We start from the raw sequence: 18,446 nt of genomic DNA, 5'->3' as shown, positions 1-18,446 counted from the left end.
TTTATTAAATTTTCATTTTGAAGTGCCTTGTCAACTTAATTTCTAAATTCTGGGATATATGTCACTTTGGCAGCCCCCTTTATCTGCCTGTTGAATGATACTAAATTAAGTTTCTTACCGACGTAGTGTGCACTTCTATGTTTACCCATACTCTGTGTGCCTTTGTTGATAAAATTTTACTACACTGTAGGCGGTGAGCTTCATTTTCTCCAAATTGGAGGAGCTTGTGACGATATTGATGAAGCTGATATACTAGTGGATGGAGCTCTTTCTAAAGGAATAGAACCATCTTCAGAAGGTTCCAAACCTTTATCAAATCCTTCAAGTCCTGGCATTTCAGGTATGATACTGAGTTTTTAAATGACTCTTAAAACAGAAATTCTGGTGATGTTCAAAGGTTTCTGATTCTTGCTTAAATAATCTTAAACATTCTTTCAGTTTTTACAGTCAACTGTTGGTTACTTAGTTGAGGGAATTCATTTCCTGGTTGCCATTCTTTTACTAGGCTTGATTTTGTTTATTATATATCACTATTTTTTTCTGTAGTTAGAAATTGTTGTAAACATTAAAATAAAAAATGCTTTTTCACCTGTGGTAGGTTGGCCAATATTGGCCATGTCACCTAAGAGGCAAAAACACAATTTTGGCCATTAAGGAGCTTTTGGTATAGTTAGGGCGGGAAATAGGATGAAATAGAGGAGTTCATTAAGTGAGTATAAAATCAATGGAGTGGCTAATATTACTAATATCACTACTGGAATTGAAAAGCTAAAAAAATACTCTCTCCCTGGGGCACGATATTCAGATTTTTGTTACCCCATTGTGCATCATTACACAGGTTTGTTTTTGTTTGTTGTTCGTACGTCTTCTCCTATCTATGTTCTTTCTATACTGCCCTCCAGAGCTGCTTTTTCAGAGAAAGTAATGCTAACATGTTACTCCTGTTGAAATTCTAATTTGCTTTGTGGACTTCGTTGAAGTAACTCTATAATTTTCTTCTCTGTGTTTAGTTACAATAAATTTTTCATGATTTCTTAAGTATATGATTCCATTTCATGCTGTTTACATGTTACCCTAAACTCTTCTTTGTGCTTCCACAGTTAATGCTGTTAGTGCTGTTAATGTTTTACCCTTAGCTCTTAACACATTTTATTCCCTAAGCTTTTAGCTTGTAAGTATTTATTTGCCATCAGTATAGCTTTGCCTTTTTAAAATTACTTTTTCATGAAGTAAAAAAAGGGCAGATGTTATGTACTTACTGATGCTTAGCATTTTGTTTTGTAAATAACAAAGTCTAAAAGTTATTTATTGGTTTGATACAGATTTGGCTTGCCTTTCAGCACTACTTTTGTTGCCCTTATTAACTTAGGGCTGGTTAGAGCTCAGTCAGGACTATGTTTTCTCTTTATTTTTATTTTTATTTTTATTTTTATTTTTATTTTTATTTTTGAGAGAACACACAAGCAGGGGAGAAGGCTAGAAGGGGGAAGCGAGAGAGAGAGAGAGAGAGAGAGAGAAAGAGAGAATATCTTAAGCAGACTCTATGCTCAGCACAGAGCCCAACTCATGGCTCGATCCCACAACCCTGGGGTCATGACTTGAGCTGATATCAAGAGTTGGATGCTCAACCGACTGAGCCACCCAGGCACCCCAGTCAAGGCTCTTCTAACAGGTTGAGTTTGGGTTTGTCCAGTAAGAGGTACCCTGTCTGTAATCTAAAATATTCAAGTGGATTTTCATTGTGGCCATTATGTAGTCAGTGCTAGTTTCTTCATTTGCCTGTAGATCTCTTAGCTCTCATTAATAACTCTCAAGAGAGGCACCTGGGTGGCTCATTTGGTTAAGTGCTCAACTCTTGGTTTTGCCTCAAATCCTGATCTCACAGTTTCGTGAGTTTGAGCCCCACGTCTGGCTCTTTGCTGGCAGCGCAGACCCTGCTTGGGATTTTCTCTCTTCCTCTCTCTCTCTCTGCCGTTCCTCTATTTGACCTGTCTCTGTCTTTCTGAAAAATTAAAAAAAAAAAAAAAATATATATATATACACACACACACACACACACACACACACACACATATACACACACACACATATATACATATACATGTGTGTATATATATACGTATATATGTGTATATATAACACCTTTAAGGATATTTTGCAGTTGTTGTAATTGATTAGACAGAAAACACAGATTAAAACTACTTTGTTTTAAAAACCTATTTCAAATTCAATATTTACTGTTGTTAAGGAGTTGATTTGTTGGTGGACCAGCCATTCACCCTTGACATCCTGACATCTCTAGTGGAGCTAACCCGCTTTGAGACTTTGACCCCACGGTTTTCAGCCACTGTTCCTCCATGCTGGGTAGAAGTTCAGCAAGAACAGCAGCAAAGGAGGCATCCTCAACATTTACATCAGCAACACCACGGAGATGCTGCTCAGCATACTAGAACTTGGAAACTACAGACTGACAGGTAAAACATTGTTTCAGGGTATTAAATTTTAAGTCTACATTATATATTTGTTAGAGGCAACATAAAATTCTTAGATATATTGTTTTTCTTAACTTTTTCTATTAATAACTTTTTTCTTTTGATTTGTCACCTTAATTTTGGAAATTTCTATATTCTTAGTTGTAGGATAAAATAGTGAGAGTAATCCACCATTGCAATTAGTTTGGTCACTCAGTTCACAAGTTGATTTACTAGATAGATAAATGGTTGCTTTGTGCAGTCACTCCTGTAGACACTAGTAATATGGTTGTCGCTGGAATTTCTATCCTAGTGGGGATAGAAAGACAGTAAGCTGTCAGCGCAGAGCGTGGTGTGGGGCTTGATCCCACAGACCGTGAGATCATGACCTAAGCCAAGGGCAAGAGTCAGACACTTAACTGACTGAGCCACCCACGCACCCCAAGAAGTTCTTGTTTTAAAATGCAGATTCCTGGGACTCCACTTATAGATTTCGGGTGGGGCCCAGGAATCTGCAGACAATTCTGATGCATAATGCTCCACAGTGTAAGAAACAGGGTTTATTGTAATGTTCAGTTCACAGGGTAGGTGTCACTTTCTAAGGTAAGATCAATTATTGCGCTAAGATTAACCTCTTTTGGGAGCTGCTTGTCTTCTCTCTTGATCCCATTGAGAGGCACTGAGTTTTGTTGGAGGCTGCAAATCCAAGAATATGAAAAGTGTTAATGACAATGTGGTTTTGGTCAGCGAAAGATTTTTGCTGTATTTAGCATTTTCCCCCTTATTTGACAGCAATAGCTGGGATGAACATGTGTTTGAATTGGTTCTACCTAAAGCCTGTATGGTTGGACATGTGGACTTCAAATTTGTTTTGAACTCAAACATCACCAATATTCCGCAGATACAAGTGACACTGCTGAAAAATAAAGCTCCGGGCTTAGGGAAAGTCAATGGTAAGAATGAATCAGAATTTATATTTGAAGATTTTGCAGTTGATTTCTTTAAAAAAAAAACAAACAAACTGATTTTCAACTTGACTGTCTAGGTTTCATATCCCTCCCCTGCCTCCTCTCTGCTCTCTCCCCTACCCCCATATTTGTTTTCTGCTCTGCTCTTGGTCGTTTTATTTTAGAAAAAGTTACTTCTAGAACATTTTAGAGGTTTTTGGTAGTTCAGTATTGTATGGAAGTGCATAAACTGGAATAATGTAATTATGCTATTTGGGAAATTCAGTTAGTTCCTTTCTAAATTAGTTTCACTTTCATCACTACTAGACTTACATGTTTTTCTTCCTATGTGGAGACCCTATTGGGAAAAGAACTTTGTTAATGAAGTCATATACTCTTAAGACTATTGGTGAAACTCAGCCTTTCACATAATGCCAGAAATACACCCAACTTTATTTGGTTTTTTTTTGTTTGTTTGTTTTTTTTTTTTTTTACAAGTTCAGACTTTGGTATTTTGAGTTCGTTGAATAGATTGTACACATGTAACATGTTGGGAACTAGACGTTACTGTCTGGTGTTTACTGCTTAATCGGTTAATTTAAAAGGCTGGAGATAATTTCATATTACCATATCACATGGCTGCTTTACACCAAGGGGTAGAAACAATGAAACACGAAAAATTCCTTATTTTCAAAAATACATATGTACGTGTGTGTGTGTGTGTGTGTGTGTGTGTGTATGTGTGTGTGTGTGTGGTGCATTTTTTGAATCATGACAGATTCTATTTTAATTGGGTCTAGGATTTAGGCACTGGTGTTTTGAAAACTTTGCAGGTGTTTGTACTCTGCAGTCTAGGGTATGAACTTTTAGTTTAGCTGCCAGCAAATTATTTCTCAGGCGAATATTGAATTCCATTAAAAGAGAGAATAGTGTATGAAACAATGGGACCTAATTTTTTTCTTCTTCTGACAACCATTTTGTAGCATCTGTGATAAAAATCACAGTAGTTCCCAATATAACAAGGTTTTAGAATTTCAGGCACATAAATTATTGATATTAAGCAAAATTAAGTTTACTAATATTTTTATCCTCTAGAAACAGCAGTAGATAGGCAGATCACCTTTCCTTTGTCTCCAGCTCTTAACATTGAAGTGGAACAAAATGGGAAACCGTCCCTGGTTGATTTGAATGAAGAAATGCAGCACATGGATGTAGAGGAATCACAGTGTGAGTGAAATTACAGAGCTGTTGTCCATGACAGTAAAAGGAATAGTGATCCAAAATGCATCATGTTGGGCAAAGATTTCCTTATGGCTTGCAAAAACATGGTTTTAAAAATACAATTAAAAATAACCTGTAATTCTGCTTTGGCAATATGCTTTAACTTTCAGCTCATCTTTGTGAACACAGCTGCGCTAATACTTGCATTCTTGTTTTTTAATATCCCAAGATTTAAAATCATGTCATGGTTTTATAATATTTTTGGAAAATCAAGGTGAATGTAAATAATATGGGAATGGAAAGCAACATATGTCAGATATGTGAAAATATATCAGATCTTTGACTATATTTCCTTAGCATGATAGTGAATCTTACTTGAACACATTCGAATTATGGTATATTGTGTGGTGGTATCATAAATGGGATAGATATTTGCTTATTACTTATTTTTAAATTATAAGCTAATTTAAAAGAAAATGATGTTTTTTTTCTTTTTAGGTCTTAGATTGTGTCCATTTTTAGAAGATCACAAAGAAGACATTCTGTGTGGACCAGTATGGCTTGCTAGTGGCCTTGATCTCTCAGGGCATGCTGGGATGTTGACATTAACAAGCCCCAAACTTGTTAAAGGTGAAGTAACATATTTTACAAACGCAGGATAGATAATGCCACAAATGTGAAATAGATTTTTTTAAACTGGTCTCACAAAACTAAGATACTTTTTTGTTTGGGATTTGCATTAATAGTTGCACCAGTTTTCTGATAACTGTGGTCCCTTCTTCTCAGAAGTGACTCTGATACTACTTTCTGTGTTTTGGAGGTTTCAGTACTTTTTGAGAAAGCATAAAAAAAATGAATATTTGCAGACTTAGTGTGGTATAGCAGAGCTTTTTTGAGTAACCAGGTGACATGTTCTGGCATGGTTGCCTTTCCCGTCAACTTAGAGTTCTCTGTCTTGATTTGTTGTATTTTATTTATTTATTTTTTATTGTTGTAATATTTCCTCTTGAGGGTTTTTATAGAAGAGTTTTGATAACATCAGATGTAATTATTGAGTTTCTCACATATACACATTTTAATTAATGTGTATTTAAAAGTAATTGGCTCTTATGTAGATGATAGATATTACAGTAGTAGGATGTTTATATATCAGCCTTCATATCCCAGTAAATTAAAAAAGCCAACAACAAAGTACCTACCTTGATTATTAAAGTAAATTTGGATGTGGGATGGGATGTGGTTATCCTTCCTCAAGCCAGAAAGTACCTCACCACCTAAATAACAACGATTTTCATTTGTGTACATTCCCTTCATAATAGCTGTCCACATTTACACATTTACTGTTAGATGCATAGTATGTGTTGCATACGAGTTTTTTTTTTTTTAATTTTTTTTTTTAACGTTTATTTTTGAGACAGAGAGAGACAGAACATGAATGGGGGAGGGCCAGAGAGAGGGAGACACAGAATTGAAACAGGCTCCGGGCTCTGAGCTGTCAGCACAGGGGCCCGATGCGGGGCTCGAACTCACGGACCGCGAGATCGTGACCTGAGCCGAAGTTGGCGCTCAACCGACTGAGCCACCCAGGCGCCCCTGCATACGAGTTTTAATGTGCTCTCTTGACTACAGCTCATTCATTCATTAAGGTTATGACCTCCTGTGGTGTATTATGCTACGTGCTGCGATACAGCAGTGAGCAAGGCTAATAAGATCTCTCGTATTGCTGAGAGTATAACTTAACTTTTGTTGAATGAGACTGTGAAACGTAAATTTGTATATGAATATAAAGATGTTGGCTTTGACAAAATGGAGGGTGGAATTATATGACATGTATTTCAAAAGACTAAATTTAAAAGAGTTAACTTTCCTAGAATTTACTGAAGATGATTTTTTTTCCTTACCAAATTGTCTAGAAATCTTTGGTACTGGAGAAAATGATTGCTAAATTTTTAGAGTAAAAGGAAGATCTGGGTCAAAGAGGTTTGGAAAAAGAAAACAGAGAGGGAGGGTCTTGTCAGATACTAAAACAAAGAGTAATAACACAACAATAAGAAGATTATAACCGTGTAATGTTAGCACAGTAGGCAGGTGGATCAGTGGAAAACAACAAAAGTAGCTTTTGTAATTACAGAAGGATTTAATACCTGTGAGATAACAATAGGCTGATGGTTTACTGGTGAGTGTATTAATTTGAGGTTATTTTTGCAGTATATTTTACATATGCATTGTGTGGTATGATCTCAGTTTAGTTAAAAGGAAGCAAAATGTACTGGTGATAGTAACGACCAGTATTTATTGAGTGCTCTGTTTGTGCCATGCACAATTGTGTGTTAGGTACTTTTGAGGTAGGTACCCTTATTCCCATTTTACATTTGAAGGAACTGGACCACAGGAGATTATCGGGCACATGCCTAATAAATAACTGAGCCATTATTCAGACCCAGGTCGTGACGCCAAAGCCTGTGCTTTTTGTGCTCGTGTATATGTGCGTATGTCTGTGTGCGTGTGTCTGTAAGAGGACCGGATGCATTCACAGAATGATACCTTCATTATCGATCAGTGGTGCTCACTGAAAGGTAGTTTTATCTTTGTGTTTTTCCCATAGTTGACAAAATGTTATTAAAATGTATCATTTCTCCAGGGAAAGATATGCAAAATGTTTGTAACATTTAGTCAGAATTTTCTGTCTTCTGTTGTTGGTATAGCCCCTGTGCTTTTTGTTATTTTGCTACCAACATATGAAGGTTATTCAGTGATTAGACTCAATAATTTGAAAATTTGTGGAATTAATTACATAACTTGCTCTGTTAAGGTGAAAAACAAGTCGTTCTTTTGGTGATTTGGTTATTTTTCCCATTCTGTGTTGGCTCCTCTAGGTATGGCAGGAGGAAAATACCGTTCCTTTTTAATCCACGTCAAGGCAGTAAATGAAAGAGGAACCGATGAGATCTGTAATGGTGGTATACGCCCGGTAGTAAGACTTCCATCCTTAAAACACCAGAGTAACAAGGGTTATTCACTTGCTTCACTCTTGGCAAAAGTTGCAGCAGGCAAGGTATGAAGCTGTGCCGTTTTGAACTACAGCAGTGCTATTATAGACATGGCGGACAAGATCTGACACACTCTTGAAGTAGTATGACCCTTTATTGATTTTTCAATAGATACTTTGTTTATAATTTTTCCTTGCAGTGACTGACTTTAAAAATACAATTAAGAAGAATCTATTTTGAATTAACTGTAAGCAAGCGTTTATAAAGTATGCCCAGCAGAGTAATTGTTAGCAGATATTTCCCTTTATAATTGTTTTAGACCATAATACCTCTTTATTTAGGTTTTAGAGTTTGTTTCTATGTCCTTTACTGGTAACTCACCACTTTTTTTTGGGTAAACATTTGGGAGGATGCAGGAAGAGAAGTTGGGGAGTAATGTTAGAGATAAATCCTAATTTCAAGGTTGATTTTCTACAACTAGCTGTGTACCATGCAGTCTCTTCATAATTGTCTAATCTTGGATTTTCCTGAACTCTGGAGATTTTTGTTTCTCTATCATCATTATTCATAAGCAACAATAGCAATATCAGTAACACCAATCATCTTATATTTGTATAGGTCTTCCAATTTTTCAAGGACTTCTGTGTACTTTATCTGATTTAATCCTCAAAATAACTCTGAGGTAGGCAGAGCAGGTGCTATTATTATCTCCATTTTTCATATTGAAAGTGAGTGAACCTTGGAGATGGGGAGCTGTCGTATTTCATATCGCTTCTAAGTGCTGTGGCTGGGACTTGGACTCAGGACTTTGGCTTTCTAATCTATAATCATTGGGTTATTGCCTTTAAAACAGCCACTTTGTTTTTTCCCCATTATAAATACTGGGGGAAATTAGTCATTTACTGAATATGAGGGTAAAAGCTTTCATTTTAATTTGGTGTTTGTTTTGATAGTCATAATACAGTTATTTTCCTTTTTAAAAAAACTTTATTTAAATGGTAAATGCTTTTTTAGTTTCATTTGTTTGTTCATTGAGTTATTTGTTTTTGTATGTTTAGGAAAAATCATCTAACGTTAAGAATGAAAATTCAAGTAGCGCCCGCAAATCTGAGAACCTCCGGGGCTGTGACTTACTGCAAGAGGTCTCAGTCACCATTCGAAGATTTAAGAAAACTTCAATTTCTAAGGAAAGGTAACCTCATTTCCTTCTTCTGCTATTCTCTTGGTAATAAATGTACAAAGGATGAATTCTAATAAACGTTAACACACACATGTAAAATTGAAAAAAAAAAATTTTATGTTTATTTATGTGAGAGACAAAGTGTGAGCGGGGGACAGGCAGGGCGGGGGCACAGAGACAGGGAGTCACAGAACCTGAAGCAGGCTCCAGGCTCTGAGCTGTTAGCACAGAGCCCGACATGGGGCTTGAACTCAGTAACCTCGAGTTCATGACCTGAGCCAAAGTTGGACGCTTAACAAACTGAACCACCCAAGCACCCCACACATAAAATTTTTAAATCTTTTACTTGAAAATTTTTGTTTGGTCTCCATTTCACTTAAGTATTTGTAATCTCAATGAGGGTATGAATTATCTTTCTACTTCATTGGTTTATCCCAGGTATCTGTACAGTGCTTGGTATATACCAGGAATATAATATTTGTAGAACGAGGAAAGACATAAATATAATTTGAAGTTTTATTCACTCTTTGTCAGAATATAGTACATTATTGTAAACTTCATTTCTTTTAAAACTTTCTATAAACCAAGTATTGCTTATATGCTGTTTTGACCTTTTTTTTTTTTTTTTTTTAAATTTTTTTTTTTTTTCAACGTTTTTTATTTATTTTTGGGACAGAGAGAGAGAGACAGAGCATGAATGGGGGAGGGGCAGAGAGAGAGGGAGACACAGAATCGGAAACAGGCTCCAGGCTCCGAGCCATCAGCCCAGAGCCTGACGCGGGGCTCGAACTCACGGACCGCGAGATCGTGACCTGGCTGAAGTCGGACGCTTAACCGACTGCGCCACCCAGGCGCCCCTGTTTTGACCTTTTAATACCATAACCTTAAATTAATAGGTCAACATTCCATTGTTAATATTTAATTTTCAAAAACATATTTTAAATTGTGATATTCATGATTTCAAATAACCAACCAGGTTGTGGTAGGTTTAGTCATAACTGTTCTATTTTGGTTGTTAATGTGTTTATATCTTCTGTTTTTTAGAGTGCAACGATGTGCTATGTTACAGTTTTCAGAATTTCATGAGAAGCTTCTTAACACTCTTTGTAGAAAAGCAGATGATGGCCAAATCACAGAACATGCCCAGAGCCTTGTGTTGGATACCCTTTGTTGGTTAGCTGGAGTACATTCGAATGGACCTGGAAGGTTAATAATTAAGATTTTACTAACAACTGATGATAGCTATTTGGAAATTATGAGTAGAAGTTCAAGATGAGTCTAAACATCTGCTATTGTTTTGCAGCTCCAAAGAAGGAAATGAGAGCCTGCTTTCAAAAACACGAAAATGTCTTTCAGACATTGTGCGTGTATGCTTCTTTGAGGCGGGACGCAGCATAGCCCATAAGTGTGCCCGATTTCTAGCCTTGTGCATTAGGTTAGTGGTTTTTTAAGTTGAAAGTACACTTTGTAGGTGCAGCTATAGTTTGATAGGTGATGCTGTGTCTGTAGTGTAATTTGATACTTGGTGAATGAATGCATAACAGAAGAATTTTCATAAGTTAAAAAAATCTCGAAAGTTGATGAGGGTTACTCAGTCTTTTTTTTTTTTTTAAATATTTATTTATTTTTGAGAGTGAGAGCGTGCCAGATGGCCTTATGTGAGGCTCAAACTCATGAACCAGAAGATCGTGACCTGAGGCAAAGTCAGATGCTTAACCAACTGAGCTACCTGGGCGCCTGAGATTCTGGTTTTTTTGTTGTTGTTGTTGTTTGTTTGTTTTTTTTTTTAAGTTTATTTACTTATTTTGAGAGAGAGAAGAAACACGAACAGGGGAAGGGGATGGGAGGGGCAGGGGAGGGGAGAGAATTCCAAGGTCAACGTGGGGCCCAATGTGGCACTTGAACTCAGGAACAAACTCTGATATCATGATATGAGGTGAAATCAAGAGTTGGATGCTAAACCGACTGAACCACTCAGGTGCCCTGAGGATTATTGAGATTCTAAGAAAGAGTTTTAGGTTTTTAGGGGGAAAATGTCGACTTGCATAAGTCTTTTAATAAAAGAAGTCTACCAGGCTTCTTTACCTATTGGTAGTGTTTTGGGAAGTTTTGTAAGGGGAACCCTTCCCCCACTTTTTATCTTCCCTGATTGTCGTTTGATTCTTCACCTGAGGCATTATTCCCTGTTACGTGACATTCTTACCAGGTTTATTTGTAACGTTGTGTAGACCTTTCTTCTAGACCCTGAGACTTAAACCATCTAGGAAATGTTTAAAAACTGATAGTCAGTAATGCCTATGCCTGCTTGTTAATCCTTTTTGGTGAAGAGAATGGTTTAATGCAAAGGAAAACCGTGACAAAGACCTTCAGTATAATCAGTCCTTGTGTTCTTTCTGCATGTATATGGGGCTTTAAGGCAGATTTTTCTTGTAATCTGTATGAATACATTTTAAAATTGAGTTTTAGGTACTACAGCATGTTTAGGATTGAATTTAGACATTGGGTGATACATTTAAGTTTTTTTCTTCTAAATTTTTTCAGTAATGGCAAATGTGACCCGTGTCAACCAGGATTTGGATCTGTTCTGTTGAAGGCCTTACTTGAGAATATGTCATTTTTACCTGCAGCAGCAACTGGTGGTATGTGAAATTAGTTTTCTCACAAATAACAGTAGTCATAGGAAATATCTCACAATATATTTGAGATTATGTAGTCAACATTTTCCCCTCAGTTATCCCCTCTTTTTTCTCTAGCTTCTCTAAGGGTTGGCAGATTGTGAGAAGGTGGGCAGATACTCTGTTCAGTAATACTGGTTCGAAAAAGTGGGAGAGTTAAGTAAATAGCAAGTCATCTCAATTCATACATTTTCTATACCTCGTTCAAATTGTTGAGTTGTTTGGTTGTTCACAGACTATAGATCACATCTTCCCAAATTTGCTAAAATGCCAGTAGGTGCCAGAGAGATGACCTAAGGAAAATGGTCCGTGCGTGTATTGTGTGTGATTGCTGGGACTTTGGCAAACTAGAAAAGGGGCCAGTAGGTTTTTAAAGCACCTGAAGACTATAAACATGCCATTCAAGAATGAATGTGGAAAAAGAAAAGAATGAATGTAGTTATCAAGTAGCACTTTATAAAGCAGTCCCCCTAAAATAGCACATACATAAAGCAATAAAAATTTTACAAGTATTTTCAATATTTTGTGCCATTTTAGTTGCTATGAAGAGCTACTAATTTGCCCTTCTAAACCTAACATTATCTTTTTGTAGACATTTTTTACAGTCTTTTGTTTAATAATCAATTTATTCAACAAGTTGTCTCAATGAGATAAATATATTTCACAAGGATTTGATCTTTGTGGTATTATAGAAAAATAGTGCTCAAAGTTAGTCGATAAGTGGTTATATTATCATTAATTTGGATAAAGAATCTATATTTTTCTTGAACATATTTTGGGTAAAACGGTTAACTTTATGTTATATAGAGTAAGATGTTTTGGACTTGGTCGCTCACTTTAATAGTCTTTGCAGTTTAAAGTTGTTTTTTTGAGGATGGTCTTCAAGATAGGATGCTTAAATTCTGGAGTGTACTTAGATATCTCAAATTTTACAGAAGAGCCTTAGAATACACCATGATGATCATCTTTTGAGCTGTGTTGGTCTGTGTCTAACTGGCGGTATAGCATAACTATATTTACTTGCTAGGAGCTCATTGCCATCCACTGTTTTTGAAAATTTTAGTATAAACCAAACAGTATTTCAGGGAGGATCGTTTTCAAGACTTTTCTGTACTTTTCCAGCTATTCTAAAATGTCCCTTAGAGTCATCTCAAGTTAGTGAAAACCTGAATGACTAGGTTGACTTGATAAACTTCTTAAAAAATGGGAGATTCCCTGTCACTGTCCTCTTAGAGTCTTCCAAAGAGGTGGTCCTTCTTTGTAAGTTGTTTCGTAAGGGGACTTACTGATAAATATGTAATATGATGTTCTCTTTGTTAGAGAAAAATGAGGAAAAGAAACATTGATTTGCTTTTATTGTTTTCAGGTTCTGTCTATTGGTATTTTGTCTTACTGAATTATGTTAAAGATGAAGATTTGGCTGGGTGCAGTACAGCTTGTGCATCTTTGCTTACTGCTGTGTCCAAACAGTTACAGGACAGGCTAACGCCAATGGAAGCTTTACTTCAGACAAGGTATTTTAATATACGTAGTGACTGATAATGGATCTTTCAGGATATGATACCAGCTTTGCACAGAATTGCTAAAATATATATTTGCCTGCAAAAATTGATTTAATTCATGCTTTTCCTTTTTCTACATATTAGTCTAAGGTTTTCTTTTCCTCTATTTTCTCTGAAATAATTCCTTTTAACAATTTTGAAAGTCCTGAAGATGAGTATTCAGAGGACCAATTGTATTAAAATACTTAAAAATGGTATTTCTTGCTAATTGAAGAAGCATAAGATAATTTCTCTACTGTTCAAACTTTGTGGTTGAAGTTATATAAAGCGCTTACAGGCCTTAACTATTATTCTTCATCTGCTGGTTGATTTTTCTAAAAACTTCCAACATAATGAAACAATATTTGAAGTATTTTTATTCAACATGATGATTTTTTAATCTTTTTAGAGGAGAAATCTTGATTTTGATCAGATTTTACTCAAAGCCTTTGTACTTTCTGCTGAGTCAGTGTAACTAATGATGGAATTGAGGGAAGGGTGCCTGATATGTCTTCCTTGCCTCAGTCTGCAGATGAAGATTCAATCTTGGTTCATTAGCTACCAGTTTATTGGAATCACATTTGTTGAGTCTCTGGCACCATATCTTCTGGAGTATAGGTTTCCAGGGAACATAACTGAGATTCACTGAATTTAGTGGGTTAAATCTGGTTAGTGTTTCCTTTTGCCCTGTGTCAAACTGCTTTCAAATGGAAGTAAATAGGTAATTTGTTAATTAGATGGCCAACAGGAAAATTGTTAGGACATTATTTTATTTTTCAGATATGGATTATATAGCTCACCATTTGATCCAGTCCTCTTTGATTTGGAAATGAGCGGCTCTTCTTGTAAAAATGTGTACAACAGCAGCATTGGTGTCCAGTCAGATGAAATTGATTTATCAGATGTCCTTTCAGGTAGTAACATAAAGGAATTTCTGTATTTTATTTCTTCTATTTAAGCTATCATTGACTTAATAAATTGTAGTTATGACATTCTGTTTTTAAAAACTAAAATTCTTCAGAACTTAACATCTGTGAATCATGAAACTGCCTTTGTTTCTTAATTCCCCCCTCAGAAAAATTACTGAAGTTATTTTTTCAAGGGTTGTTTTGTTTGTTTTTTTGTGTTTCCTTGCATGTCAGTATGACTTTAATGCTCATAAGAGACTATTTAAAATTTGATTATTTTTTGTAGCCTTTCAGTTTTATTTGGTATGCCTTTGATGTCCCCAAAATTAAAGAATAGTTTCATATATCAAAAATAAAAATTAATGTATATTTATTATAATAAGTAAAGATGCAGAAAGAAAAATAATTTTCTGTATCTACTGGCATACTCAGATAAACTTTGTACAGTGTTACATGTATTCTTGTTTACATTTCTGAAAGAATGCTTTTAGGATTGAGTGTATAACACTGTATAACCTTTCCAAGTGCTATAGTTTGGTGTTTATCTAGTTTTGTTAAATAAGCAATGACTATTTTATTTTTTGTTTTCTTCCATTTGAACTTACTACAAGTGTTGCTAATAAACCACAATGTTAGAATTTTTGGTAAATATATTAAGATAATTACCACATTAAATAGAAGTAAATTTTGGGGTTAATTTCAGTTTCTTTTACTTTAAAAGATGAATTGCGAGAAAAAGCAAATGAGAAAAATCAAATACAGAAATGTAAATAATATGTGAAGTGCCTAAATTCCAACCTTTCCACCGTCTTAGATTACCTTTGTTAACAGGATGTTTAGCTGTGTAGACTTGTTTGCTACACGTGTTCATGAACATTTTTAATGAAAGAGATCATACTCACTGGTCTGTTACTTGCTTTTTAATGGCTTATGTTGCTGTGGATGTATGTGTCTTCCTCTGTTTGATGACTTAGGCTCTATTTTATGCTGCTCTATCTCTGTCCAAGTGACACATTAGTTTATGAGTGGAATTCAGAGGAAAGGCTAGAACTAGATGTATAGGTGTCTTTCTGTATACCAGATTCAGAAAGGAGAGAGTGTAAGGAGAAGACCGTAAAGCTCAGGTCAGGCCAGGGAACAAATTTGCTAGAGTAGCACATTCCGTAAAGAAGACCCAGAAGAAGGGACTTAGAAATCATGACGTAAGTCTCCATATCATTGTCTCGTTATTTTATTCCTCGGTATTGGTCCATGTGCAGTATTTGTTTTCTCAGTTAATGGCATCACTGGCACAAATCAGAAATCTGAATGTCATCCTTGATATCTCTTTCTCAGCCTCCACAGTGAGGCTGTCAACAGTGAGGCTGTCTCTTTTTACACCATCATATATTTCAAATCTGTTCTCTTACCCCCCCCCCCCCCCCCGCCGTGATCGCATGATTACAGGAAAGCCAGTCATCTTGAATATAGACTACAATAATAGTGTTCTAACTGGTCTTTCTGCATTGCTCTTGTCTAACCATCTCCCATGCACCTCCTGTCTGGCAACTGTCAGTTTGTTCTTTGTAGTTCAAAGTCTGTTTCTTGGTTTGCCTCTCTATTTTATTCCCTATGATCGTTTCCTTTGTTTCTTTCTTAAATTCTACATATGAGTGGAAGTCATATGGTATTTGTCTTTCTGAAACTTACTTCGTTTAACATAATACTTTCTAGCTCCATTCATGTTGTTGCAGATAGCAAGATCTCATTCTTTTTTATGGCTGAGTAATATTCCTGTGTGTGTATGTGTATGTGTGTGTGTGTGTACGTATGTATGTACACACCCCACATCTTCTTCCATTCATCAGTCGATGGACATTTGGCTCTTGTAGATCATCTGTTGTAAACATCGGGGTGCTGCATGTATCTCTCTGAATTAGTATTTTTGTATTCTTTGGGTAAATACCTACTAGTGCAAATGCTGGGTTGTGGGGTAAGCACTTTTTTTTTAATTGTATGATTAGTTGTTTAATGCCTGCTAACCTATTAACACCAAATATGTGTTTCATGAGACTGAGGCCTGTCTTTTTTTTAATGCATTTCCTATGTCTTGTATTAAGTAAGCGCTCAATAAATACTTTTTTTTTTTTTTAAATACATGTCAAGTCCTGTGGTGTGCACCAGTGAAATGTTAGAGAACATGGTCATGACAATTTAGTCTTACATTTAATCCTTCAGATGTTATTAGCTTTTGTATCTCCCCGTTCTTTGCATCTTTGGTTTCTGTTTAATTTTATCTGTTCAGGAATTCTGTTTAAAGCAGTACTAATTCCAGAAAATTTGGACAGTACCAAAAATAACCCTTTTCCTCCATAACACATACACTGTTAATTCTTTTGTGTTCTTCCGTCTGGCCTTGCTGTGGTTTTACTGTATGTAGTTGTGATCATGTGAATTAATTTAATTTAATTTAATTTTTCAACTGCATGTGCTAACTTAAACTACAGTTAACCCTTCAGCAACATGAGTTTGAAGTGTGTGGGTCCACTTAATGCAGAACTGTTTTCGATAAATATAGTACTGTATAATACTGTAAATGTATTTTCACTTCTGATTTTCTCATTAACACTTTGTTTTCTCTAGTGCACTTTGGTGTAAGAATACAGTATATATTACATAAGACATGAAAAGTATATGTTAATCATCTCTTTATATTACCTATAAGGCTTCTGGTCAACAGTAGGCTCTAAGTCGTCAAGTTTTGCAGGAGTCAGAAGTTACATGTGGATTTCTGACTCTGTGCTGGGTTGGCACCCCCAACATTGTTCACCCTCAACATTGTTCAGGGGTGTTTCTATGGTTATAAAGTAGTAGTCCTCATTCTAGAAAATTGATAATATGTATGAAACATAAAGATTTATTTATAGATAAATTTGGATAATATTTTAGAATGTTTCTTTAGTTTTTATTTAGTGTCATATTTATACAGTTGACATCACAGAATGTATTCTGATTTTATGCATACTCAACAGATTGTGTAATAGCTAATATTAGTAGCTGTTTTATTATATTTTATTCATTTAAAATCTTGATCACTTGTTGCTGTTTCATATTAATTGAAAGGCCCTGTATGAGGATTGTGTGTTAATACATCTTGTCTAATTAAAATTGTAGTAGCAGGTGTAATTTTCCATAGGACTGTTGCCTTTTCAAAATTTATTTACATATCATAAAACTTGTCTCTTTTCTGCAATAGGAAATGGAAAGGTCAGTAGTTGCACAGCTGCCGAAGGTAGTTTCACATCTCTCACTGGACTTCTAGAAGTTGAGCCCCTGCACTTTACTTGTGTGTCAACTAGTGATGGCACCAGAATAGAAAGGGATGATGCAAGTACGTTTACTGGTATATACCTTCTCTTATTATACACTCTTTTTATTATGCATTTTATGCTGCATAAATACCAAGTGATATGTAAGTAATTAAATATCAGTTTATGTTATTTATAAGTTCCTTTGGTGTCGTGTTAATAGAAACTTATTAATAGGAGGGAAAATTCTTAAGTATTTTTGTGTTCTTTTCTAAGTCAATTCATAGCACTTTTTTTCCTACCTTCTAGAACATATCAAACATAACAAAATTAAAGGGAAAATTAAAAGGGACTACATTTCCTTTACCCAGCCTCAATACTCCTCAACTATTGACCAGTGTTATGTGCAGTTTTGGCATTGTAATGCTATTTCTTGCATTTAAAGTTCACAGTATGTTTGGTAATATCGTTGAGAAGGTTGAGAAGAGTGAAGAAGGAATACTGTTTTTCCAGCTAGTTTAAAGCACCTTCAGACATATGAACCAATATTTTAGTGTGTTGAATATGTGGTATTATTGATGTTTGTAATGAATAATCAGTGGGAACTCTGGTGTTTTTTTTTACAAACCTTCTTTTCTGTGCTTTTTTCTCATTGTAAGTAAGATAAGTGTTTATTTACAGTTCTGTGTTGGCACAAATAAGTGAAGTTTTTATAATTAAAAATATTAGGGTTTTATCTTTATATTACAGTTACAGAAGAGCTTGCATATTGTCTTGAATGAATTCTGTTGGTGGTTTTGTGTTTGTGGTTTTCTTTTTGTTTTCTTCAATAGATTAACAGAAAGGAAAAACAGTTTGAGAAGTCACCAAACCTTTTAAGAAGGGTTTTTAGAAGAAATTTATCAGGGCACCTGGGTGGCTTAGTCAGTTGAGTTTCTGACTTGGGCTTGGTTCATGATCCTGGGATTGTGGGCTTGAGCCCTGCATCGCACTCTGCACTGAGCATGGAGCCTGCCTGGGGTTCTCTCTCTTTCTCCCTCTGCCCCTCTCTCCAGCTCTCTCTCTCTCTCTCTCTCAAAAATAAATGTTTATGTGTGTATGTATATATATGTACATAAATTATCAATTCTTTGAGTACCTTTTTATTCAGAATCATTTTATGTCTTCCGATTGTGGAAGTAATTACTAAGTGAAATCCTTTGCTTACATAATTTACCTCAGAGTTT

The 18,446-nt window shown here is 35.5% G+C and overlaps 1 protein-coding gene across 9 annotated transcripts in view; it reads left to right on the top strand.

The window, feature by feature from the left end:
* The window catches only part of BIRC6 (baculoviral IAP repeat containing 6), a 223,543-nt gene that overhangs the window by 60,754 nt on the left and 144,343 nt on the right, over window positions 1–18,446 (top strand). For 4 of the 9 annotated variants that reach the window (XR_006215936.1, XM_042982197.1, XM_042982198.1 and 1 more), the window contains exons 11-23: window positions 191–340; window positions 2,249–2,474; window positions 3,264–3,424; window positions 4,514–4,645; window positions 5,138–5,269; window positions 7,516–7,694; window positions 8,688–8,821; window positions 9,854–10,015; window positions 10,113–10,244; window positions 11,351–11,448; window positions 12,851–12,998; window positions 13,806–13,939; window positions 17,169–17,315. Coding sequence is in view for 8 of the 9 variants with exons in the window: in XM_042982197.1 (XP_042838131.1) it covers window positions 191–340; window positions 2,249–2,474; window positions 3,264–3,424; window positions 4,514–4,645; window positions 5,138–5,269; window positions 7,516–7,694; window positions 8,688–8,821; window positions 9,854–10,015; window positions 10,113–10,244; window positions 11,351–11,448; window positions 12,851–12,998; window positions 13,806–13,939; window positions 17,169–17,315 (1,935 nt within the window). In the remaining variant the exon portion in view is untranslated. The remainder of the gene's footprint in view (window positions 1–190; window positions 341–2,248; window positions 2,475–3,263; window positions 3,425–4,513; window positions 4,646–5,137; window positions 5,270–7,515; window positions 7,695–8,687; window positions 8,822–9,853; window positions 10,016–10,112; window positions 10,245–11,350; window positions 11,449–12,850; window positions 12,999–13,805; window positions 13,940–17,168; window positions 17,316–18,446) is intronic. The other 5 variants (XM_042982200.1, XM_042982199.1, XM_042982202.1 and 2 more) reach the window with 4 other exon arrangements.

Source organism: Panthera tigris, chromosome A3 (assembly GCF_018350195.1).
Source record: "Panthera tigris isolate Pti1 chromosome A3, P.tigris_Pti1_mat1.1, whole genome shotgun sequence".
Taxonomy (NCBI): Eukaryota; Metazoa; Chordata; class Mammalia; order Carnivora; family Felidae; genus Panthera; species Panthera tigris.
This window is presented reverse-complemented; position numbering and strand designations above follow the sequence as displayed.